Source organism: Ranitomeya variabilis, chromosome 1 (assembly GCF_051348905.1).
Source record: "Ranitomeya variabilis isolate aRanVar5 chromosome 1, aRanVar5.hap1, whole genome shotgun sequence".
In the NCBI taxonomy this organism is placed as follows: Eukaryota; Metazoa; Chordata; class Amphibia; order Anura; family Dendrobatidae; genus Ranitomeya; species Ranitomeya variabilis.
This window is the reverse complement of record NC_135232.1, coordinates 101,247,118-101,273,334: the sequence shown is the minus strand read 5'-3', so window position 1 is coordinate 101,273,334 and position 26,217 is coordinate 101,247,118. Positions and strand designations below refer to the sequence as shown.

The window sequence follows — 26,217 nt, the reverse complement described above, 5'->3', positions numbered from 1 at the left end:
CCTACAAGTCCCTGTGTAAAAAAGTGATTGCTCCCTAAACCTAATAAGTGGTTGGATCACCCTTAGCAGCAGCAACTGCAATCAACCATTTGTAATAACTGGCAATGAGTCTTTTACAACACTCTGGAGGACTCATCTTTGCAGAATTGTTGTAATTCAGCCACATTGGAGGGTTTTCAAGAATGAATCGCCTTTTTCAGGTCACATCACGGCATCTCAATCAGATGCAGGTCAGGACTTTGACTAGGCCACTCCAAAGTCTTAATTTTGTGTTGATGTCTAACTTTTGGTCTACTTCACTCATGGACATTATTGTGTCTCAGGGCTCTATAGATCACTGAACTCAAACACTTGTCAGGCAGGTCCTATTTAAGTGATTTCTTGATTGAGAACAGGTGTGGCAGTACTCAGGCTTGAGGGTGGCTAGGCATAGAATCATAGAATGGTAGAGTTGGAAGGGACCTCCTGGGTCATCTGGTCCAACCCCCTGCTCAAAGCAGGATTCACTAAATCATCCCAGACAGATGTCTGTCCAGCCTCTGTTTGAAAACTTCCATTGAAGGAGAACTCGCCACCTCTCGTGGCAGCCTGTTCCACTCATTTTCCACAATTTGAACTTAGCTTCCGAAATATGTGATAAGCCACAGTTAATTTATGCTTGAAGGGGGTTGGGGGGGTTTCAATCACTTTTTCACACAGGGCCCTGTAGGTTTGTATTTCTTTATCCCTTAATAATAAAAGACCTTCATTTAAAAACTGCATTTTGTGGTTACTTGTTTTATCTTTATCTAATATTTAAATGTGTTTGGTTATCTGAAACATTTAAGTGTGACAAACATGTAAAAAAAAATAGGAAATCAGGAAGAGGGCAAACACTTTTTCACACAACTGAATTTTTGTATGGGACGCCTTTGCCTGTCTAGACATAACTTTACATCCTGAGAGTTGTTTGTTATGTTGCCCTGAGACATAATCCCGCTCTGTGATATTCTGACTTTAACACAATTTTATCATGAGGACAACTCATGTGTGGAAACCCCCATTAACTCATTGCCAACATCTATTCCATGATAAAAGTAATGTCTGCATAACTTCCCCTACAACGGCTCTGTACAGGATTCCATAAAATGTCATTCTTTATAACTTTATTCGGTGTTACATAGCCACACATATGAGGCAAATGCCCCTTGTTGTTTACTCACTCAACACATCTGATACTGTTGTTTATCAGATACTGTAGTTGTAGTGTCAGAGCTTAGCACATCCATTTGGCAAATGATGGACATTCCCAGAGTGATCTACATTGACATGTAGTAGAGTACAAGACACAGACTTGGTATTTGCCTTCTTTTCTTATTTTTTGTGACGCCTTGATGATTTTTGTAACGCAGTATTTTAATAATAATTTATTAACATTTCTTAAAATGATATTTATGAAATATCCAAGTTGTAGTTAATCCAGGTAGCCTACCAGGTTAAATTTTGCATGTTCTCACAATGTTTTCTGAAATCTTAGAAGGTATGCTCACCTTCACCTTCATATTTTTATTTATTTATTTCTCTAGTGCATTTAAATGAATTAACTTTGCAAAGATTTTTCACTTATAATGTCCTGTGGCTTTGTGTATACAGCCCCTAGGGAGAAGTATGTGGCTCTATGGTTACAGACTACTAACCAACTCTGTGTAGTCTTTCCTGCAGTCGTATTTCCTTCCATCTGCCCTTCCTTCTAATGTACACCACATTCCAAATTATTATGTCAATGGATTTAAGTGTCATAAAGATGTTATTTTTTTTGTTTTTCAAATAAACTCATGGATGTTATTGTGTCTCAGGGCTCTATAGATCACAGAACTCAAACACTTATGAAAATTATCCTAACAGTTGATTATTTCAGCATTAAACTGACTCATTTGCATCAATCATTTAGGAAAATCAGTGAAAAATAGCATTTGCATAATAATTTGGAATGCGGTGTACATTTAGTAGTTTTTTAATGAAAGCTTTTAAAGGATCAGTGCCTTTCAAGAACCCGTGATTCCAGTCAATGCCAGCATGCTCTAGGCTTTATGGGTGGCTTGCTTATACTACTGTGGCCTGAGAAATATACAGTGGGTTGCAAAAGTATTCACACACCCTCGCTCCCCTTGGCTTTTTACCTATTTTGTTACATTACAACCTGTGTTTAGCTATTTTTGGAATCCGATTTGTGTGTGATGCATCAGCACTAAATAGTCTAAATTGGTGAAATGAAGTGAGAAAAGGCATAGGCATAAATACATTTTATGGGATCAAATAACTAAAAATTGGCATGTGGATATGTGTTCACCCCTTTTGCTATGAAGCTACTAAAAATCTCTGGCGCAAACAATTACCTTCATAAGTCACATGCTTAGTGACAGGACGTCCACCTGTGTGCAATCTAAGTGTCACATGGTCAGTATTAAACACCTTTTCTGAAAGGCCACAGAAGCTGCAACACCATTAACCAAGATGCACCACTAACCAAACACCATCATGAAGACCAAGGAGATCTCCAAACAAGTCAGGGGCAAAGTTGTTGAGAAGTACAAGGCAGGGTTGGGTTATAAAAAAAATTCTAATCTCTGATGATTCCCCAGAGCACTATCAAATCCATTATCATCACATAGAAAGAGCATGGTACCACAACAAACCTGCCAAGAGAGGGCCTCCCACCAAAACTCTCAGCCCGGCAAGGAGGTTATTAATCAGAGAGGCAGCAGAGCGACCTAAGGTAACCCTGCAGAGTTCCCAAGCTGAGACTGGAGTATCTGTCCATACGAACACAATAAGCCGTACACTCCATAGAGGTGGCCTTTATGGAAGAGTGGGTAGCAAAAAAGCATTTACTTACACATAACAATTGTAAGACTCGTTTTGAGTTTACCAAAATACATGTGGAAGACTCCCCAAATGTATGGAGGAAGGTGCTGTGGTCAGATTAGATCAAAATTGAACTTTTTTTGCCACCATGATAAATGCTATGTCTGGCGTCAAACCAAAACAGCTCATCGCCCTAAGAACACCATCCCCACAGTGAAACACAGTGGTGGCAGCATCATGCAGTGGTGATGTTTTCTCGGTCTCCCATGACAGCACTACGGAGAGAGGGGATCCGCCCTTCAGGGACAGGAAACCTACAGATAAAAGGGCGGTACCTCTCCCTCGCATCAGTTGGTTTCCTGTCCCTGACAAGGGAACCTCTCTTCGGACGGTACCTGTATGAAGACCGATGGACCGGGACCGGGCGGTCGAGTTCCGGCAGCGAGGAGGCTCCTGCCGCGGCTTGTCCGGCTCCCGAAGCCGCCACCGCTGGAACCGAGGGGTTCTTCAGGGTGTGCGGGGGAGAGGTCGCCGCCAGACTCCGAGGGAAGAAGGGGCGCTGATCACCCGGAGCTCCTGTGCCGGCCGCTGCACGCTCCGGGTGAAGAAAGATGGCCGCCGCTCCAGAAATGCGGCATCAACTCCCGGGTCATCTCCGCGCGCATGCGTGGTAATTTCTCCTCTCCCGGTGATGTGCGCAGGACCGGAAGTGAGGAAGAACGCCGGGGGTGGCGCCGAATTCAAAAAGGGAGATGGTGCACACATGGTTGTCGCACTTTTCTCCCTGTAACCATGGAGGACAGCGATCCACAGGAGCTGCAGCCTGGACAGCAGCGCCACAGAAAATCTGAAACAAAGAGTACCAGGAGTGGGTCTAGCAGCCATTCCACACGGCGCAGCAGATCTGCTGCGAAGACTGACACTCCTTCCCAAGGACCTTCCCTGCCAGGCCCGAGCCCCCCTCCAGAACCGGTACCTGCATCCACATCCGAATGGTGAGTGATCTCCGTGAATGTGCATTTTTTATAATGGGGCTCCCTCTTCTCCCTTACTAGGGTAAGAAGAGCCTGGAGAAAAGGAAAAATAGAGTTTGCCCCACCTGTAACAAAGCTTTACCAGTAACCTGGCACAAAAAGCTTTGCAAGTCATGCATCCAACACTTACTATGTGAGGACACACCCGACTTTGCATCTGAACTTAAAAATATAATCAGGTCTGAGGTTCAGAATGCCCTTTTATCCTCCAAAAAAGAGATGAAGAAAGTAAAGGAGTCGGTACATTCCCACTCGGTCCGATCCTCATCTGAAAATGCTGACTCGGATGATTCAAATTCCCCCCTTTCCTCTTCCGAGGAAGAGTCGGGCCGACATTGCTTCCCACTAGAAGAAGTGGATTCTTTAGTGAGAGCAGTTAGGGCTACTATGGGGGTGGAGGAACCCAAACCCGACAAAACGGCCCAAGATGTAATGTTTGGAGGTCTGGGACAAAAAAAGAGAAGAACTTTTCCCCTAAATCCTAATGTCCAGACATTAATTAAAAAAGAATGGGAGAAACCGGATAGAAGAAATTCCTCGGTACCCTCCCTTAAAAGAAAATATCCCTTCGAGGATGAGGCTTCCTCTTTCTGGGATAAGGCACCAAAACTAGACGTGGCAGTAGCCAAAGCCTCGAAAAAATTCGCGCTCCCGTTCGAGGACATGGGTACCCTCAAAGACCCGTTAGATAAAAAAGTGGATACCTTCCTCAAGGGAGCATGGGAATCGGCTGGGGGTAGCCTGAGACCTGCAGTTGAAGCTACTTGCACCTCCAGATCCCTAATGGTGTGGATCGACCAGCTGGAAAGTCAGATTAAAGACGGGTTACCCAGAAATAAATTGCTGGATTCATTCCCTGCAATGAGAGCAGCAGCAGCGTTCCTAGCGGACTCCTCGGCGGACTCCGTACGCCTAACATCTAAGGCCGCAGCTCTTTCCAACGCAGCCAGAAGAACCTTGTGGCTCAAGAGTTGGCCGGGAGATCTACAAACGAAGTTGAAATTATGTTCTATCCCATGTGAGGGAAATTTTTTATTCGGAGAAACCCTGGATGACATCCTCCAGAAAGCGGGAGACAAGAAAAAGGGGTTTCCAAATCTGGGTCCGGCTCCATTTAAACAATCCTTTCGGAGCCGCAGATTTTTTCGCCGTAGACCCCCCAGGGAGCAGAATAAGTGGGAAGACGGAAGGAGAAGGGATAAGGGTTACGTCTTTGGCAACACCTCCCGTGATAAAAAGCTCTCCAAATGACACTTACCCTTCGGTGGGAGGAAGGCTGACATCATTCCTTCCCGCCTGGAGGAAAATTTCCAACAACATCTGGATTCTAAATATCATACAGTTTGGTCTAAAAATAAATTGTGTCTCTTTAACCCTCCCTGGAATTATGTACTAACAAAAACAAGATCCTCAGCAGCAGAACAAGCTGCATTAGAGGAAGAAATTATTTCCCTTCTGCAAAAATCGGTGATTCAGGAAATATCTCCTCAGGAAATAGGGGAAGGTTTTTTCTCCCCTCTATTTTTAGTACCAAAGCCCGACGGGTCCTTTCGGACGATCATAAATCTAAAAAACTTAAACAGATACGTCGTAAATTACAAATTCAAAATGGAGACAATAAGGTCCACTATAAAGATTCTTTTTCCGAACTGCTACATGGTTGTAATAGACCTAACCGACGCATACTACCATGTGCCCATCCACGATCAATCCCAAAAATTCCTCAGGATGGCAGTCTCCATAAAAGGTCAAATAAGGTTTTTTCAATACAAGGCTCTTCCGTTTGGGATTTCAATAGCTCCTCGTATATTTACGAAAATAATAGCGGAAATGATGGCCCACGTGAGGGAACAAAATATACTAATAATCCCTTACCTGGACGATTTTCTTATCGCAAGCAACTCAGCGCAAAGTTGCAGGGAAAAGAGAGACCAAGTGATGACCATCCTGACGGACTTGGGAAGGCTTATAAATGTAAAAAAATCAAAATTGGAATCTTGTCAAGTACAGGAGTTCCTAGGACTTACATTAGACTCTCTAAGGAGAGCAATGTCGCTTCTAGGCTCTCTGTCCTCATGTCTACCAGCGATACCCTTCGCACAATTTCACACAAGAGAGCTTCAATGGCACATACTACAATGGCAGTTGTCACTAAAAAACAAATTGGAAAGCCGGGTCACCCTAGATTCATCAGTTATTCATTCCCTTCTTTGGTGGGGAAAAGACCAAAACCTGTCAAAGGGAGTCCCTATGGTACCAAATATCTCTCGGATAATAACTACCGATGCGAGCCCCAGAGGGTGGGGGGCCCACCTGGGGGACAAAGTAGCTCAGGGAAATTGGTCAGATCAAAAACTGTTAGCATCCTCAAACCAAAAAGAACTTTGGGCGGTATATCATGCTCTTCTATATTTCCTAGCCGACATTCAGGGACACCATGTCCGAATTCTTTCAGACAACAAAGTGACTGTAGCCTATATAAACCACCAGGGGGGAACAAGGTCTCGTTCACTGATGAGTTCTTCAGCCAAAATTATCAAACTGGCGGAAGAAAACTTACTATCCCTCTCGGCACTACACATCCAGGGTTCAAACAACGAAAGGGCAGATTACCTGAGCCGTACTCAGTTGAAACAAGGCGAGTGGTCCCTAAACCAATCCATCTACAATCAGATCACAAAAATGTGGGGGACACCAACAATAGACCTGTTCGCCAATTGCAAAAACAAAAAAGTAGGCAAATTTTGTTCTCTAAGCCCACAAGGGAATCCCCAGGCTCTGGATGCCTTTCTGATTCTATGGACACACAAACTGGCATACGCTTTTCCGCCAACCATTCTGATTCCGGCAGTCATTCGGAAAGTCAGAGAGGACAAAACAAAAATGATTCTGATTGCCCCATTCTGGCCAAAAAGGGCATGGTTTTCCTGGCTAAGGATGCTATCGATATCAGACCCGTGGGTTCTACCGGATATGCCAGACCTTCTACATCAAGGTCCAATCTTCCACCCACAGGAGTCGAACCTCCATTTGACAGCCTGGTTTTTGAACGGGGACTATTAAGAGAAAGGGGTTTCTCGGATAACTTAGTGGCTACGCTGTTAAAAAGTAGAAAACCCATCACTACTAAAATATATGGGAAAACATGGAGGAAATTCCTATCTGTCTCCAAGGTAAAGATCCAGGACGGGCCTTCAATTCCTAAAATCCTTGAGTTCCTACAAAAAGGTCTGGAGCAGGGGTTGGCAGTCAGTACTCTTAAGGTGCAAATAGCAGCTTTAGGAGCTCTATATAACCAAAACATTGCAGCTAACCCATGGATAATAAGATTTATCAAGGCGGTTACAAGATCAAAACCCTTAGTTATTCAAAAGATACCCTCATGGGACCTAAATTTAGTCCTTTCAGCGTTAACGGGCCCTCCATTTGAACCTATACAAACGATTCCCATAAAAACATTATCACTTAAAACTATTCTCTTAGTAGCATTAACATCTGCGCGCAGAATAAGTGACATTCAAGCCCTCTCCTCTAATCCACCTTTCACTAAAATATTGGATGATAGAGTCACTCTTAGACCCGACCCAGCCTATTTGCCAAAAATGGCATCAAAATTTCATAGGTCACAAGAAGTATCCCTGCCATCCTTCTGTCCAAACCAGAAAAACGAGAAAGAGCTAAACTTCCATAATTTAGACGTTAAAAGATGCCTAGTCCAATACTTAGATTCCACCAGGGAGTATAGGAAGGAAGGCTCTTTGTTTGTCTGTTTTCAGGGTCCCAGAAAAGGATTCCGGGCATCCAAGGGTACTTTAGCCAGATGGATTAAGGAGGCAATAGCCTTGGCATATTCATCTTCAGGGAATACAATCCCGGATGGTATAAAAGCGCATTCCACAAGAGCAGTAGCTACCTCATGGGCTGAGAGGTCAGAGGTATCAATAGAGCAAATCTGTAAGGCGGCCACCTGGTCATCACCATCAACCTTTTTTAGGCACTATAGACTAAATCTAGCCTCTGTATCTGACTTAACCTTCGGACGAAGGGTCCTTGAGGCGGTGGTCCCTCCCTAAGTTTAATCTCTGCAATTCTCTCCGTAGTGCTGTCATGGGAGACCGAGAAAGTCATAGTTACTCACCGTTAACGGTGTTTCTCGGAGCCCATGACAGCACCCGCTTATTCCCTCCCATCACGAGTGCGGTGAGCACCTTTTTTAATATAATTTATATAATTTATATGTTGTATATACTATAGGTTTAGGCACGGGGTTCCTCTTTTAAGAAATGTTATAATATAATGTTCTCTCTGTTGTAACTAACCTGGAGGTCCTCTGATGCTCTGTAAACCAACTGATGCGAGGGAGAGGTACCGCCCTTTTATCTGTAGGTGTCCTGTCCCTGAAGGGCGGATCCCCTCTCTCCGTAGTGCTGTCATGGGCTCCGAGAAACACCGTTAACGGTGAGTAACTATGACTTTTTGGCAGAAGGGACAAGGAAAATGGTCCGAGTCGAGGGTTAGATGGATGGTGCGACTACAGGGATACTCTTGAGCAAAACCTGTTTCAGTCTGTCAGTGATTTGAGCCTGGAACTGAGGTTCACCTTCCAACAAGATAATGATCCAAAGCATACTGCAAAAGAAACACTCAAGGCGTATATATCAGTAAGTGTATAAATGTTTTGGAGTGGCCTAGTCCAAGCCCAGACCTTAATCCAAGTGAGAATCTGTGGTCAGACTTGGAGATTGCTGTTCAACAGAGGAAACCATCCATCTTGAAGAGACTGGAGCAGTTTTGCTTGGAGGAATGAGCAAAAATCCCAGTGGCAAGATGTGAAAAGCTCAGAGACTTATCCAAAGTGACTTGCAGCTGTAATTGCCGTAATAGCAGGCTCTACAAAGTATTGAATTTAGGGGGGGTGAATAGTTATACACACTGAATTTTTCAGTTATTTTTTTCCTATTTGTTGTTTGCTTCACAATACAAAGAAAACCAAATGTTCACAGTTGTAAACATGATCTTTACATGAACTGATACAAACCCTCAAAAAAACCTGTGAAATTCCAGGTTGTGAGGTAGCAAAACACGAAAAATGCCACGAGAGTGAATACTTTCGCAAGCCACTGTACAGTAGTTGCCAGTCTGTGTTGCTTCTGCTTCTTACAGTTACGACTTGGCTTGTTTTCCTTATCTTGTTTTGTTTGCTGCCTGCCCTGATCCAAGCTTCCAACAACACTATCCCCCAAAAATGCATACGTATGACTAAACTGCCCATTAAATAGATGCCTGTGAGGGATAATCTACTATATTTTTCCATATTTTTTTTTTCTGTGGTATACTGCAGCGGACTGGTCAGGTTTCTGCCTATACACCCCAGCCGGCTCTTAAAAGTATATTTTCTCTGAAATGATGCAGCATTTCAGGAAAAAAAAAAGAATTGCACCTGGCCCATTATCTGGGCAACATGAACCTAATGACAGGTTCCCTGTAACCATAACTGTTACAATAGAAAATGAATTTAAAATGGAAATAATAATAGACTGCTACTATAGTGAATATATCATTCTCATTATGGGCATGTTGATATTATTTGTTTCCTATGTATTTCTTGTCCAGCTCCTTCTACCCCAGTGATTAAAGCAGAGGAGTGTACTGTCTGCTGGGACACGGCAGTGATCAGGTGGAGCACATCACATCATGAATCCACAGAGTCGTTCACACTGGAATGGTGCAAACAGTACTCCTCAGAGGGAGAGGGGCTCAGGTACGCTATCATAGTACACCTACTATAGGGGGTTATTAGGTCTTGTGTTAGTTGTACCTTTTAACCCTGACGCCACAATGAGCTTTTGTTGAGTTTTTGATTTTGAAGATTTTGCAGGGTTTTCTTACATGCGTTTTTATCTTGTTTTTTACCGTGCTTTTTTCGTCTCTTTTTGGAATGGCATGTTTTAAATAAAGCTGCTCTGTTTTTGGTACTTCATGCTTTTTGACTTTGACAAAACTTTATTGATACTGTCATGTGCAAATTATATCCACTTTTTATGCGTTTATGCTGCAGAAACGCACTAAAACTGCGTGTGCGTTTTTTACCTGTGGGTTTTCCGCATGTTATGCATGTCTATGGGCAAAATCCACACATTACACTCAACATACCTGCAAGAGAAACTGACATGTTGCGGATTTGAAACACGCACTGCAGGTCAGTTTACGCTAAGTTAAAAAAAAAAGCACAGTGGGAAGATTTAAATCCTACAGTGAAAACACATTGTGAGCACACAGCCTATAGGTAAGTCTACAAAAACTGAACTAAATCATGTATTCTTTATTGGCAATTTAGGCTGTGTACCCACGATGAGTGTTTGCTGAGTTTTTGACGCTCATCTTATAGTTCCAACAAAGTGGAAGGGATGTATAGAAGTCACATGCCCACTGGGCTTTGAGTATTATGTGCAGATTTTTCCCTTAGGCCACATTCACACGTTCAGTATTTTTTAGGCTACGTTCACACTTGCGTACCGGGGCTTTGCAGACGGCTGCGTACTTACTCCCTGAAGCTCCGCCTACTTCCGCACTTCTTCAGTTTAGGTCCGCCTACTTCTGCATGCGTTCTGCATACCTATCTTTAACATTGGGTACGCAGAAAACGCAATAAAAACACAGAAACGCAATTAAAAAATTTAATTTAAATAATAGATGCGAAATGGTGCAACATCAAATATTCAACCAAAGCTCATCGTGAGAATGTAGCCTAAGAAAAATACGTTCATCACTTCTACATTTTTACCCACTTCTGGATTTAACTTACAAACATTGAGGTAAAAAATAAGTCACCAAATACTTAAAGGGAACCTGTCACCCCCAAAATCGAAGGTGAGCTAAGCCCACCGGCATCAGGGGTTTATCTACAGCTTTCTGGAATGCCCCGATGTATCCTAAAAGATGACAAAAAGAGGTTAGATTATACTCACCTGAGCGTTGCGGTCCGGTCTGGGGCCTCCTATCTTCATCAGATAGCGTCCTCTTCTTGTCTTCATGCTGCAGCGCCAGTGCAGGCGTACTTTGTTTGCCCTGTTGAGGGCAGAGCAAAGTACTGCAGTGCGCAGGTGCTGGGCCTCTCTGACCTTTTGCGGCGCCTGCGCACTGCAGTACTTTGTTCTGCCCTCAACAGGTCAAACAAAGTACGCCTGCGCCGGAGCAGCAGCGTGAAGACAAGAAGAGGACGTCATCTGATGAAGATAGGAGTTGCCGAACCTGGACCGCGACGCCCATCGAACCGGACCGGGACCGCCCCTGGGTGAGTAAAATCTAACCTCTTTTTCTCATCTTTTAGGATACATCAGGGGCTTATCTACAGCATTCCAGAATGTTGTAGATAAGCCCCTGATGCTGGTGGGCTTAGCTCACCTTCGATTTTGGGGGTGACAGGTTCCCTTTAACATATGATCGTGGCCTTAGACTTGCATTAGATGCAGAAAATCTGCAGATACACTAAAATTCGTATTTGCATTTTGTATTTCCATGGTGGAAACGCATGAAAATCACGTGAAATCTACACATGACTGTATCAATAAAGTTTTGTCAATGCCAAATACCAGGAAGAATCAAACACAAAGCTGCTTTATGTAAAACATGACACAAACAAAAGACAGAAAAAGGAGCATAAAAAATGTGATTAAAACACATGTAAAAACAACAAGAGTAACCTAATTTACCTAATAGGTGCAGAAATGCTGCAGAAAATTAGCATCAGAAAAAACTCACCAATACTCGTCATGGGAACGTAGCCTAAGGGTATGTTCACATGCTGTGTTTTTGCTGCTTTTTTTCCGCAATTTTGCGTTGCGATTGTGCCTTGAAAAATGCAACATTTTACTGTACCATGAAAGACTTGTGAAATCTCATGCACATGTTGCTTATTTTTTATTTGCAGTTTTGAAGCAGTTTCATATCTGAAGTTTGCCAATTCTTTCAGCGTTTTGCAGTATTTTTCAACAATTCTATAATGACTGGGAAAAACACAGAAAAAACGCACATTTTCTTTTGCCGGGGTCATACTTGCAAGAAACTCGCACGAGTCTCGCATCTCAATACCCGGCACTCGGACCGGAGCGTGCGGCTGCATAGACATTGGAGTCGCACGCTCCGGTCTGAGTGCTGGCGGCAGTGCCGGATATTGAGACGCGAGACTCGTTCGAGTTACTCGCAAGTGTGACCCGGCCTTTATATAGCATTTTTCCTGCAGAAATATCTTCAGCAAATACGTAACATGTGCACTTACCCATACTGTGGGCTTTTTGTCTGAAGAGCAGGTCCATCTCTGTAACAGATTTATTCTGCAGCGTGTGGATCAAATTTCTTACCATCTCAGCCACTATGCTGGTGTTATAAAGTGCAATCGGTTTTCCAAATGCAAATTCACAGCGTCAGTCCCATGTGGACGTACCTTTATACATTGCGGAATTTTTTTGTGACTGAAGATTCATCTCATACATGGGAGTAGCAGAACCCAGTCTAGACTGAATATCTGCAAGCGTTAATTTAGATGAGAATGTATCAGTCACAGAAATTTCTGCAGCAAATTTGATAAGCTCACATGAATATGTTCTACTAATGATATCGTCCCTCCCAGATCTGCTGCTGGAATCAAAGATCAGCAGCTGAGGGTTTCACTGCAACCGGGAGAGAACTATTTCTTCTATGTAAAAGCCGCCAATACCTTTGGGTCAAGTGAGCAAAGTGAAGCTGCTCTCATATCTACCAAAGGTAAGAACTCCTCCACTGGGAGTCATTTCAATGACTTTTACTAATTTGTAAAGCAGTTTGATATCACAATGTTTTGCACAATTTTTTTTATATTCTCACATGATTGAAAACCACCATTGTGTAGATGTTTAAGGCAAAAAACTTTCTCTCATCTAAAAATCTGCTGGTGCCATACACAGCCCTGGCAACACTGCAAGAGTTCCTATACTTATGGCAAACCAGAAAGCACACACCCTGTATGGTGGAAGCCACACCCTCTATGGTGCAACACACACCCTGTGTGGTGGAACTTGCACCCTGTATGGTGGAACCCGCACCTTATATGGTGGAACCCGCATCCTGTATGGTGAAACCCGCACCTTATATGGTGGAACCCGCACTTTGTATGGTGGAACCTGCACCCTGTATGGTGGAAGCCACACCCTCTATGGTGAAACACACACCTTATATGGTGGAACCCGCACCCTGTATGGTGAAACCCGCACCTTATATGGTGGAACCCGCATCCTGTATGGTGAAACCCGCACCCTGTATGGTGGAACCCGCACTTTGTATGGTGGAACCTGCACCCTGTATGGTGGAAGCCACACCCTCTATGGTGAAACACACCTTATATGGTGGAACCCGCACCCTGTATGGTGAAACCCGCACCTTATATGGTGGAACCCGCATCCTGTATGGTGAAACCCGCACCCTGTATGGTGGAACCCGCACTTTGTATGGTGGAACCTGCACCCTGTATGGTGGAAGCCACACCCTCTATGGTGAAACACACACCTTATATGGTGGAACCCGCACCCTGTATGGTGAAACCCGCACCTTATATGGTGGAACCCGCACCCTGTATGGTGAAACCCGCACCTTATATGGTGGAACCCGCATCCTGTATGGTGAAACCCGCACCTTATATGGTGGAACCCGCACCCTGTATGGTGGAACCCGCACTTTGTATGGTGGAACCTGCACCCTGTATGGTGGAAGCCACACCCTCTATGGTGAAACACACACCTTATATGGTGGAACCCGCACCCTGTATGGTGGACCACACATTTCTTATGGTGTAACTCGCACCCTGTATGGTAGAACACACACCCTGCATGGTGGCACACTCCCATTATGGTGGAACACACATTCTTTATGGTGGAACACACACCCTGTATGGTGGAAAACACACACTGTATGGCGGCATACACATTCTTTATGGTGGAACACACACCTTATATGATGGCACACACAGTCTTTATGGTGGAAAACACAACCTGTATGGTGGAACACACACCTGCTATGGTGGAAACCGCACCCTGTATGGTGGAAAACACACACTGTATGGTGGCACACGCCCTATATGGTGGCACACACACTCTGTAGGATGACACACACACCCTGTATGGTGGCACACAGTCTTTATGGTGGAACACACACCCTGTATGGAGGCACACACATTCTTTATGGTGGAACACACACCTGTATGGTAGAACACACATCCTGTATGGTGGAACACACACCCTGTATGGTGGCACACGCCCTATATGGTGGCAATAATACAGCATGCATTGAAACATTGTTGCAGTTTGCTATATCATGCTTTCTATATGGTGACCTCAAGAGCCGCTGGCAGACTGTAAATGGGGAGAATCTAATGTAATGTGCCAGCAGATCTTTGTGGGCAATCTCAATCTCAACCTTTGAGCTGATTTGCACCTGTGAAAATATTACCGGAGATTTATCATATCTGGTGGAAAATTAAAGTGGAGCAATTCTGGTGAGATTTCACCCCCGTATATTATATTTCAGAATCTGGAAAAATTAAAGCAAACCTGATTGATTGTCATTGCTATGGTTGACACCAGGCATAAAAAGAGATGTAGGCTCAAAACATGAATATGTAACTGAGAATAATTAGGAGTATAATGGAGAGGCCAGCTGGGGACCTTTTAGGACTAGTCAGTGGAGACACATTGAAATTCTGAGCCCTTTAAAGAGGACATTCCACCAAATTTTTCATGTTGAACTGGACACACGATGTAATAGTGGCTGCAGAGTAAAAGTAAAATGTTTTTATTTGTTTTTAATTTCGCCTCTGCGCTGTGGAAATATTAGCAAAGTATTTGGCACCTAATGCGTTAACTTTTGTTAAGTAGACAGAAACTGATCCACTGTTAACCTTTCAAAGTGACCCTAAATCATGTATTATTTATTGGCAATTTAGTAAAGGAAATGCTGCGGTTTTGCTGCAGAGTTTACCTTTTAGGGCTCGCTCACACGATGTATGATGTTTTATTGGATAACACTCGGCTTAAGGCCCCGTCACACTTAGCGACGCTAAAGCGTTCCCGACAACGATACGACCTGTCAGGGATCGTTGCTGCGTCGCTATGTGGTCGCTGGTGAGATGTCAAACAGTGAGATCTTCCCAACGACGCAGCAGCGATGCGGTGACCTGTAGCGACCTGTACAACGATGTCGTTGGTCGTTGTGACCCTGTCACATGGCAGCTATTATGACGATTCAGACCTCGATGAGGGACGTCCTGTGAGACGTTGTCGTCAACGAGGTCGTTGGTAAGGTGTCAAACACAGCGATGTGTGCTACCCAGTGGGACCTCAACAATCAAAAAAAGGTCCAGGCCATTCCGACACGACCAGCGATCTCACAGCAGGGGCCTGGTCGCTGCTACGTGTCAAACATAGCGAGATCGCTACTGAGGTCGCTGTTGCGTCACAAAACTTGTGACTCAGCAGCGATCTCGCTAGCGACCTCGCTTAGTGTGACGGGGGCTTTAGTGTTCTACTATGGGACAGAAAGTCCAAGAATCCAGCACTCAATTGGTTGAATTTATTTACAACATGAGGAAAGTGTACAAAAATGTTTCGGCCCTTAGACCTTCATCAGTTATACACTAAATGGTTGCAATAGATTCACAGAGATTCAAAACATATAACAAATGTGTATCCGCCTCTTTTTGTTTCAAGAATAAGCTTGTGCCTAGGGGGAGAGAGAGCCTATAGCAGCCTGCAGGATTGCGACTCCTGACGCTGCAGTGTACAGACCATGTCATCTGAGTGCAGTCCGATTTCTGCAGACACCAGCAATGGAGGAGATGGAGAAATTACTTTCTCCATCTCCTTCGCACCTATGCTGCACTGACACGGCTCAAAGTCTGACAGAGTGAATGACAGGCTGTAAAGCGGAAACATCTTTTACCACCCCAATCCAAAAAGGTACTAAACATTTCAAACAATGAACAAGAAATCACACAACCCATGGGTAAGCATCTTTCCAAATATTACTCCCCATCCCAATAGCAACCTAACAACTGTTTACTCTCCGGGTGCACCGGAACCAACCTAAACACTGACTCAATAGCTAACAAAGACCCTGGCCCACAACACTGCACCCATTGGATGGCCCCTTTGAGTAAGTCAGATGATGAATCAGCCTAAACTTATTTTGGTTCTTTTTTAGGCACCACATCCAATGAGGAAACAATTAAATCATTAACTGGTAAACAACATAATGGGCCAGCTATGCGCTCCAACTCCACTTCCTTCCTTAGCTTCTCAATAACCACCAAGGGATAATCCAAAGCCCACCACAGATTCTTCAATGAAAATGGGATCTTATGACTCGGAGACAAAATCTGAAAACCCTCAGAAAACCTCTTAAAAATAACCTCAGCCTTCACCTTATTTGTGAACCTTCTTAGAAAGGGGGCCATCTGATCCTGCAGCCAACCCTTGCCCCTTAATCTCGCCGCTGCCCCAGGAGGGAATCAATGTCACTCATCTGGTACTGGCTTGTGTAGGGGAGGGATACTCTTCCATAGGATTGTAAGCCCAAAATCGCCACTTTCCCGCACTTTTAGCTATATACCCCTAATCCTTCACCCCATTATCCGCCTATAAATGAATTCCCTCCATCATCACCATGTTATCCTTTAAATTTGAATCCTCCCAGCCAATCCCTGTTATGTGGGGCCTCCTCCTAACTCCATTCAGATCCTGCCCCCTCTAGATGTGGAAAATCTGCAGGTTGTAAACGCATATGCTCAATAAACTTTAGTGAAAGACAAATACGAGGGAGCAGCTTTATTTAAAAAATGACCTACCAACAAGAGACAAAAACCACAGCATCAAAAACGCGATATAATGCATGTAAAAAATGCACACAAAAACATGAAGAAAAAACTCAAGTAGCCTAATTTACATATGATGTGCATAAGATTTGCAACATCAAAAACTCACCAAAAAGCTGATCGTGGGAATATAGACTATTACTAAATGATGGTTATAAGAAAAATCAGACCAATTATTAAGAGCACAACATATTTTATTGTTTCTCACAAGTCTTGGTTCTGTCTTCTATTTTTTTTTTTTTTTTTTGTCAAAAGAAATATATTAGATTAGACAAAAAAAATCTATTTTCTGTTATAAAAAAAACAGCGCCGCTCTTCTCCATTGGACTTTGCAGCTCAGATGAGTTGAGTTGAGCTGCAATTCTAGTAGCAGCCTATGAAGAAAATTGGCTCATTTTCTGAAAAACTATGTATTTTATTTCATAAATAGCCCTCCAAAATCTGGTTATATAATATTGAACGAAGTATGTCACTGACCTCAGTAGATAAGCTTATTTTCTGATTTAAAAGCAGCTTAAAAAAAGAAAAGAATAAACCTTTTGTGTCATTCATTTTTACAGGTACCAGATTTCACTTCCTAAGAGATACAGCTCACCCGGCCGTGGAGCTGTCCCCAGATGGGACTGTAATCAGTATAGCTGAGCAGAGCGAGATTGTGGGGTGTGTATCCACTGACACATTTTATATTGCTAAAGGCATAAAGTTATTATTAATTCAAATATGTTTAATTATTTACAGAACCAAAGTTAATGTGTATGTAATGTAACACAGTTTTTGGAAAGTTGTGCTCAGCACCTGGCATCATTCCCCCAAATTCTATATCGATTAGCCATTCTTTCCCCATTATATAGGCACCATAGTAGTTGCATTGACAATTTGAATATTAGGTATGTTGTTAGAAATTTTACAGACGAACCTATAAGTCTCCTTACACTTGCGTATAAGGCATGTCACTCTCCACAAGGACAAAGAATATCCCTTACATCACAGTCAGAGGACTCTCACAGAGCCAAATCAGATCTCATGCTTTTCACTGAGGAAGGGCAACATCCTTGAACACGTGTCTGCAAGTTGAGATTCTGGTTTGTCTTTTATGCTAAATTATATGACGAGGCTCGTCAATGAGTTAATAGTGACTTTTAGAATTAATACTTCCATTAGGCTGCACACGAGTTTAAGTCCTCTTCTTCTCTGAAGAGGCAATTTGCATAATTAATCTCCCTGAGGAACATAGCATGGCCTATATGTCTCTTTACACTTGCATGTCACTCATCACAAGGGGAAACATTACCCCAAGGACGTAAGCCTGTTAAATACTATGCAGCACTACATTCTTCATCATGAAATGGTGATTAGCCATTATAAATATTAATACTTGAAGTTCCTGGATTCCAGAGAAAAATCTGTAACAGAGACCCCCCAATCACCATGTGCGATGTAACTGGTGCCATCTTCTGTGTAAGAGGGATCTTTAAATATTAAAATCACTTCAGGCTCTGCTAGATGTGACCCAATATTTAGACTGGTTACCACAACTAATGCTATGTTTTTGTTCTTTTGTTCTTTTATATATCTGTAGAATTCCTTTAGTCCTGGGAGAGCTATTGCCGGCGAAAGGACAGCATTACTGGGAGATGATGGTTACAGAATGCAACTCGTATAGCGTTGGGGCAACATTTCATCCTTCTCCAGAAGAACCTGCCACAACAGAGGACAGTACATCCTGGTGTATGCAATGCTCCAGTTCCAGCACAAGGTAATCATCTTCTGCTTCGTGGCACAAGATATGGAGATATTGTAGATTGCACATGACTTTTTCATTTATTTTTATAAAGCAAGAAAATCTTGCTCAGGTTATTGTGAGTGTAATTATCGTCATTTTACAAGTTTACAAAATGTATTCTGGTGTGGAGACATGTATTAGCTAGAATCCTTATTTTGTATCATGGTTTTCTCTATAATTCCGGGGAGGTGAGGTGTCCAAAAAACAGCAATTTTTCATTTATTTATTATTATTTTTTACTGTAGTTACCATGCAGTATAAATAACATAATATTAGCATCATAAAAACGTTTTACATTTTTTTATTCGTTTTTAACTTTTATTTTGTGTCACTAGAGGCTTTAACCCTGTGATCGTCAGACCCCTGGCACAAGACACTACAACAGTTCCCTATAGACTGCATTTTCCAACTGTATCCTATGTCTCCTATTGTCACTGTTCTCCTCTTAGGCCATGACTTGGGAATACAACATGGCAGACATTGAGAACGTTATTAGCCCTCAAGCTGACGTGAAGGTCATTTAGCACAGTGAAGTTAAGTGAGTCTTCCCTGCTGGTAGGAATTCTCATAGGCGACAGACTCATTTCTACAATGTCCAAAAGGAACAATTGCAGCTCATTTTTAGACATTTCCACCACGTACTGGCACTTAGAAGGAGGGCAGTGGAGTGTTTAAGGACCTTCCATTCTGTACAATAGTTTAGATGCTGCAGTCACTATTGTTGTGGCATTTAAGGGGTTAAACTATTGTGATAGGAGTCATCTCTTATTTCAAAAGTTGCAGGTTGGGTGTCATGATTTTTATTATTTTTTATATACTGGAAAAGTTGTAAAACTTTCCAGAGTTTGGGGACGATTTTCTTTTTAACCATTTTAAATCCTTTTGTTAAATTTGTAAAAAATATGTCTAGCAAACAGTAAAAGAAGAGAAAATGAATATGTGTGCGATGCAGCACCATGTCTACCCGCTTCAGAGAGGAGCAGAGATGACTAGGTTGACAAGAGTCTACATCATCTATAGGAAAAAGAAGCGTACACAGAGTTTTAGAAAATCTGCAGTACACACAATGGATTATTATTGTAAAATTTTCCAGGCAAATTCAGTTGTTTGCTGCATATTTTATAAGGGTTTCCAGGAATTCATGTAATATTTGTCTTGTGACATACGGTATTTATATGATCCCATCAATCATGGTGGATCATGTGCTCTACATACAGATAATACACCACTGGAAAGTCCATGAAGGATGTTCTCAGAAGATTATTTTGTGACGTCACCTGGTTAGGATATACTCATACTCTGAATATTATCCACTGCTTTCTATAACCGTACATACTTTTCCTTTTTCAGCTTTTCTTATAGATTCCTCCACAATGAAATATGGAGTGAAGTTCATTTAACGGAGCCTCCAGTCCGGGTGGGGATTCTCCTAGACTACCGGAAGGGGAGACTATCGTTCTACAATGTCCAGAAGGGACAGTTGCTGTTCACCTTTAGACACAAATTCACAGAGGCGGCTCACCCAACGTTTGCCCTGGAAGCCCCTGGAGAGATTCACCTTCATACTGGAATTGAACTGCCTCATTTTACCAAACAGAGCTAGCGCCCAATTCCCAAAGGTGACCCAAATGCTGAAAAGCCATAAGTCGTGTTTACTAGCCCCTGCTTAATAGCAGATTCACTGTGTGTGGGGATCTTGGGGAGTATTACAAATACTGTTAATATTAGACATAGCACAAACCTACCGTAATTTTTCTGCAAACATGGTTTCTCAAGGGGGTTGTTTTTATTTTGGATTGGTTTTCTCGGTTTTTATTTCTCCATGTTTATGTAGGACAAGCTGGACAATATCAATAATGGTGGTAGGATCGGTAAGAGTGGGTAGGATGTTTCATCCCTGTCTAGAGAAATGTGAGCTGTTCAGATCAATAAAGCCTTAGCAAAACTCTTTGAAGAGAGTATATTCATGTAATTAGATGTCTTAATGTCAATATCTCCTGTTATCCTACGGAGAAGATCATTAACGCTTTGCAAGGTTAAACTGAACGAAAAATCTGATTAAGCTTACATTTATAAACAAACTTGACTAAAAGAAAATAGTGCTTTCTAATTAATAGGGAAAGCTTTTTAGGCGTATTTTAGCCTATCTTACGTCTTCACCTATCCAGTGAAGAGGTGACAATTGTTAGATCCTTGTGGGTCCCATCGCTGAAAGCCCTATCAGTCGCCAGAATAAGGGACTTGTGTCCCCGGTTCTCCCCTGGCTGCAAGATCACGACTGAGAAATGAAATGGCCCTACCATCCTTTATTAAGCCCAGCTCAGCTTTCTTCTCATATTTTCAGTGTTGAAGACCTGAATGAACCAGCAAGACACAAGTGCAACCTGCCACTCCACTCCACTTTTACTGGTCATAGTCTTCCAACCAGAGGAGAAATGCGGGACAAAAGTGCTACATTTTGGCAGTGGATAGGATATAACTTGCTTTAGATGGAACACCATTTGAATGGAAAAATTCAGCTCATAAACCATGTGGTCTTGAGTTTTGTTTTCCTATAAAGAACTCCCAAATTCCTGCAATGAGTTTCAAAGCAAACTGTATACATATTAATTATTGGGTTCAAATAGGTATTCCCACCTTAAATATGCTGTGGGTTATTCGCATAGGATTTGACACCTCTGGGACCCACATCTATCTCCACAATACATGCTCCATGGCACATATCATGTTTGGAAAATTTGTCAAGATATCCAGGTAAAAAATAAATGGAGCGATAGCCACACCGCTCTCTGTATTAACTTTGTTAAGAGTCATAAAAACAGTGGCTCATGCTTCCGTAATTTCTTTCAAGAGGGACCTGCATCTATCAGACATTTATTGCATATCCATTAATAAATAGCATAAATGTGTAAGGTGGGAATACCTTAAGGTGGGTTATCAAGCCACTTAAAAAATGTTCATTATACAGTAGTCTGAAAAAATAAAATAAGCAGTACTTACTTTACTAATCCCCCACAACTATCTTTCCACCACTTCCCAGGTACTCTTAGCTCCTGCTTCATATGAAAAGAAATTTGACCCCAGCAGACAGTCAGTGGATGCAGACAATCATTGGCTGCAGTGGTCAATACTATGGCCAGTGATTGGCTGCTACAGTCACATGTCTATCCAAATGAAGCATGAAGTACAGAGGAGACCGGGGAAAGGTCAGAAATAGAGCTGAAGTGGATCCCTTGAAGGGAACCTGTCATGTTGAAAATGGTTTGTGATTTGCAGGCAGGATGTTATAGAGCAGAAGGAGCTGATCAGATTGATGCACATTTTTATGGGAAAATTTTCAGTAAAACATGCAGTTTATTCATTAGAATCCTTGGTATTTGTATGCGTGAGTCCTGTGGGCGGTCTAGTCACTAAATAGGACCACCCACAGGACTCATATAAATTCAAACACCAGGGTCTTCAATGAATAAAATACAAGTTATACTGAATCTTTTATATCAAACCTATGTATCACTCTGCTCAGCTTCTCTATACTGGGCTGTCCACAGCTCGGCCTTTGAGTTAATGTTTTGTTAATTCTTTTATACCATTCAGTGTTTTTAATGTATAAACATTATGCAGTAGTGGTGACGGCATTTCTCTGCACATCTTTGCAGAAGATTTGGAGCTGTGTATCAGCAAAACAGAGCTCCAGTCTCTATAAAGAAATATTAAGAAATTAACCCGCGAAGAGTTTTTGAACTACGGTATTTAGATTAAGAACAAAATGGCGTTCAAGCAAGGAAATTTGTTAGCTGAGGTTGACATATAAATATATATTTTATAAATGGATCCTATCTTGTTCAGGGAGGTTGTGAACATGAGCCATCGGAATCATTCAGTACAAGGTATGAAAATATTTAATGTACGGTACCTTATATGTTTTGCGTTAGAAAACCAACATTTCTTTGCAGAGAACAGAAACAATTTAACAGATAAATCACATAAAAGAGGAAATATATATTTCTAAAATACTTTGAAAACAACTTTATTGGGTAAAGTATATCATATAAACTAAAGGTAATTTTAGCTATTTTAAATAAATAAAGGAGAATCAGCCTTGCATAAAAAGTTCAAAAAAAAGTTCAACTTGATCATAAATCAGGTTAGAAGAACATTCAGTAGAAGAGAGAGGAGCTGGAGACCGAGTCAGCAGACAACTAGTCTGACAATTGGGCAAGTGAACAGCATTATGTATTGTGGTTCATAGCGACTGTAGAAAACAAACCAATAAACCCAATTTCAAAAATGTGAACAAAAATGGATGCATTTCAATACAGAAATACCCCCATAATTGTCCAAAGTGGAGCTATTCCATAGTCATGTACAATATGTGGCACCTACAACAAACATTGGAAAGTTTTATGACTATTGTAACCTTAAAATTATAAGGACCCTTTTAGATGTTCTACATTCTTCCATCTTAGGGCTTGTTCACACCTGTATGATGTTTCGTTAATTTCCCTCTGACTTTTACTATAGAAAGTTGGAGAGAAACTGAAGACTAAGTCAATATCCTCTACCCAAGAACTTTTGGTTGCCAGTGTTACAGATAAAACACAGCATTACCATGTCCATAATGCAAAACTCTGCGTAACGAATCCACTGTCATGACAGCAGAGTAGCATCTGAATGTATGGATAAATAAAGGACATTTTAAGTGAACGGGACGTGTTCTGTTGTTAATTGTTTTGATATTAGACATGGAATTGGAATCTCCAAATTGGATGTATCTGCCACAATATATAAGTATAAAAGGATAGTCTTCTTTCTTTTCTACAAAAATACAGAGAATTTCAAAACGCTATTTACTACATGCTTCGTTCTGGCAGTAAATCCACAAGATACGTTATAAAAAAGCCAACCTGGCAGTGCTATGGAGCTATACTGTAGAGTGCGATAAGTATGACATATCTTGGCCGTGTGTTAGGGCCTTACAGCCACGTCTTCCCGTGTAAACATCTGTGGATGCTATTTGTGTCCTGTGATTTCAGCTGTCACTGTACATTGCCTCATAGCTGAATTCCTGACTTTTGCACTGTCCTATTTAGTAGTCATAAGAATGCAGTGAGGTGGAATTTCATGTCCAAATTTTCTATCCTGCTTATCTGTGCCATTTACATTTTTACAGTGGGGAAAATAAGTACTTAATACATTGCCGATTTTGTAAGTTTTCTTACCTTCAAAAAGTGGAGAGGTCTGTAATATTTATTGTAGATACACTTCAACTGTGAGAGACAGAACCTAAAAATAAAAACCAGAAAATCACATTTTATGATTTTTAAATAATTAAATTGCATTTTATTGCATGAAATAATTATTTGATCACCTAACAAACAGCAAGAATTCTGGATCGCACAGACATGTTAGTTTTTCTTTAAGAAGCCTCCTACTCTGCACTCATTACTTGCATTAATTGCACCTGACTGAACTTTTTACCTGAATAAAAGACAACTGTCCACACAATCAATCACACTCCAACCTTTCCACCATGGCCAAGACCAAAGAGGTGTCTAAGGACACCAGGGGCAAAATTGTAGACCTGCACAACCCTGGGATGGGCTACAGAACAATAGACAAGTAGCGTGGTGATAAGGCAACAACTGTTGGCACAATTTAAAAAAAAAAAAAAAAAAACTTTTTATTGAATAGAACAATTTTCCCTTATATACTTCAATGCAAACATTACTTGAGGTGTATATGTCAGAACATCTATTCCAGAAATTGCATTGGTTTAAAGGAGGGTGAACCAAAAACAAAGAAAAGCTGGGAAAGGGGTGGGAAGGAGGGGAGAACAAAGTATGTCAGAAACAGGTACATTTTTCACATAAACCGGACACCCAGCATGGGTGCATGACTTTACACTCAGGACCCCACAACACCGAAGTAGACCCCCAACACCCAGAAGTGTCTCTATGTAGCGGTTCTCCCAGAGATATAAAGCTGGAGTCTCACTCAACGTGTAAAAAATCGGTCCAATTTTGACGACCGAGAATCGCATCAATGTTCTCCGTATGGTGATCCATGTGTAATCCGTTTGCAATGCAATGATGCGATTTTCTCGCACCTAGTATCCATATGACATCCGTATTCAATCTGTATGCAATGCGATTTTAACATGAGCTTTTACATACAGCGCTTCTCTGTCATTGACACATCGTTTTAAAACAAAATATTCTTCAAAACATTTGCTATATATATATATTATAGATTAAAAGCCGGCAAATGATATGCCGCGTACAGTATAGAATGGAATAGGTTTTAATAGAAAAGATAGATTAGACATATACACATGGAATATATATATATATATATATATATATATATATATATATATATATATATATATATATATATATATATATATATATATAGTATATGCACACATGTTAGTGACACATATATGTCTTTATATTTCATAGAGTGATAGATAGAAGATTAGCCGGTAATTCACTGTCCTGGAGTGATTTTACAGAAGCCGACAGGATAAAAAACGTGGATTACATACAGTAAATACATATAGAATAGTTATATATATAGATGTCAGTGACAAATACAATAGTACAGTGTGTGTGCAAATTACTGAACATGTATTTAATTAATAAAAGATTATTTTACGGAAAAAAATTTATTACCGGCTTTTCAAAGGACACCGGTGCATAAAAATCAGAGAGCACTCGAATGGTGCGAGTACTGTGCGATTTTTTTCTTGCATCCATTGACTTGCATTGGCGAGTCTCAGCCGATATACACAGCAAATCGCAGCATGCTGCGATTTCACTCGAACCATATAATACGGCCGAGAAAAATAACGGTGATATTAGCTGCCCCATAGATTAACATTGGCTAAGCGAGTGTGACTCCGGCCTGTAGGTGTTTCTCCTAGCAGTAGCTGCTCTTGATACCAGACTGTTGGTGGAAAACACGTTTTAATGTTATCCTGGATGCAAAGAGATGAATCTTTCCCAAGTTTCAAAAAGGACTGCACCCAGGTACGGACTGGGGCTGAAATTCAGCCCTGGCATTTGAAATCACACAGGCCCATGTTGTCCCCATGAACCAGATGGGATATATTGCTAATATTACCCTGGAAAGAGGACAGGAAGATTTAGTACAAGACCAATATTTCTAATGATACCCATGGCCTGCTGGGGTAAGTCACTGAGTCAGCGATTTGGTGCGCCATCACAACTCTTAATAGTATGGGTATCTTGAGAATACCGATTCTGTTAACAACGTTAACTGACTGCACTCTCCCTCTTTATGTAAGGAGGCCTCAACCCAGGGCCGGCGTCAGCACCCGGGCAAGTGCTGGGGCCCTGGCGAGACGGAGGGCCCATTCACGGTACGGTACACTGAGGCTCTGGGGAGCCCCTGCAGGCAGGGCCGGCGTTAGGGGTAGGCAGCTGCCTAGGGTCCCTGCTCCCCCTGGGGCCCTCAGCTAGCGGCATATCACGCAGCCGCTATGGGGCCCCTGAAAGGCAGGGGGGCCCGCCTGCGCCGACTCCCCCGCTGCCGCATTGAACTATACCGGTGTCTGCCGGTACAGTTCAAAGCAATGATGGAGGAGAGAACGTCAGCCGACGCCCCCTCTCCCATCATTCCCCACTCTGCCTCTG

The 26,217-nt window shown here is 42.0% G+C and overlaps 1 protein-coding gene across 1 annotated transcript in view; it reads left to right on the top strand.

Annotated features, from left to right (window-relative positions):
- The window catches only part of CMYA5 (cardiomyopathy associated 5), a 127,792-nt gene extending 104,529 nt beyond the window's left edge, over nt 1-23,263 (top strand). The window contains exons 10-14 of the mRNA XM_077286798.1: nt 9,492-9,639; nt 12,508-12,641; nt 17,337-17,436; nt 18,356-18,532; nt 19,910-23,263. Of these exons, the coding sequence (XP_077142913.1) occupies nt 9,492-9,639; nt 12,508-12,641; nt 17,337-17,436; nt 18,356-18,532; nt 19,910-20,162 (812 nt within the window). The 3' untranslated portion in view covers nt 20,163-23,263. The remainder of the gene's footprint in view (nt 1-9,491; nt 9,640-12,507; nt 12,642-17,336; nt 17,437-18,355; nt 18,533-19,909) is intronic.
- The last annotated feature ends 2,954 nt before the right edge of the window (nt 23,264-26,217 follow it).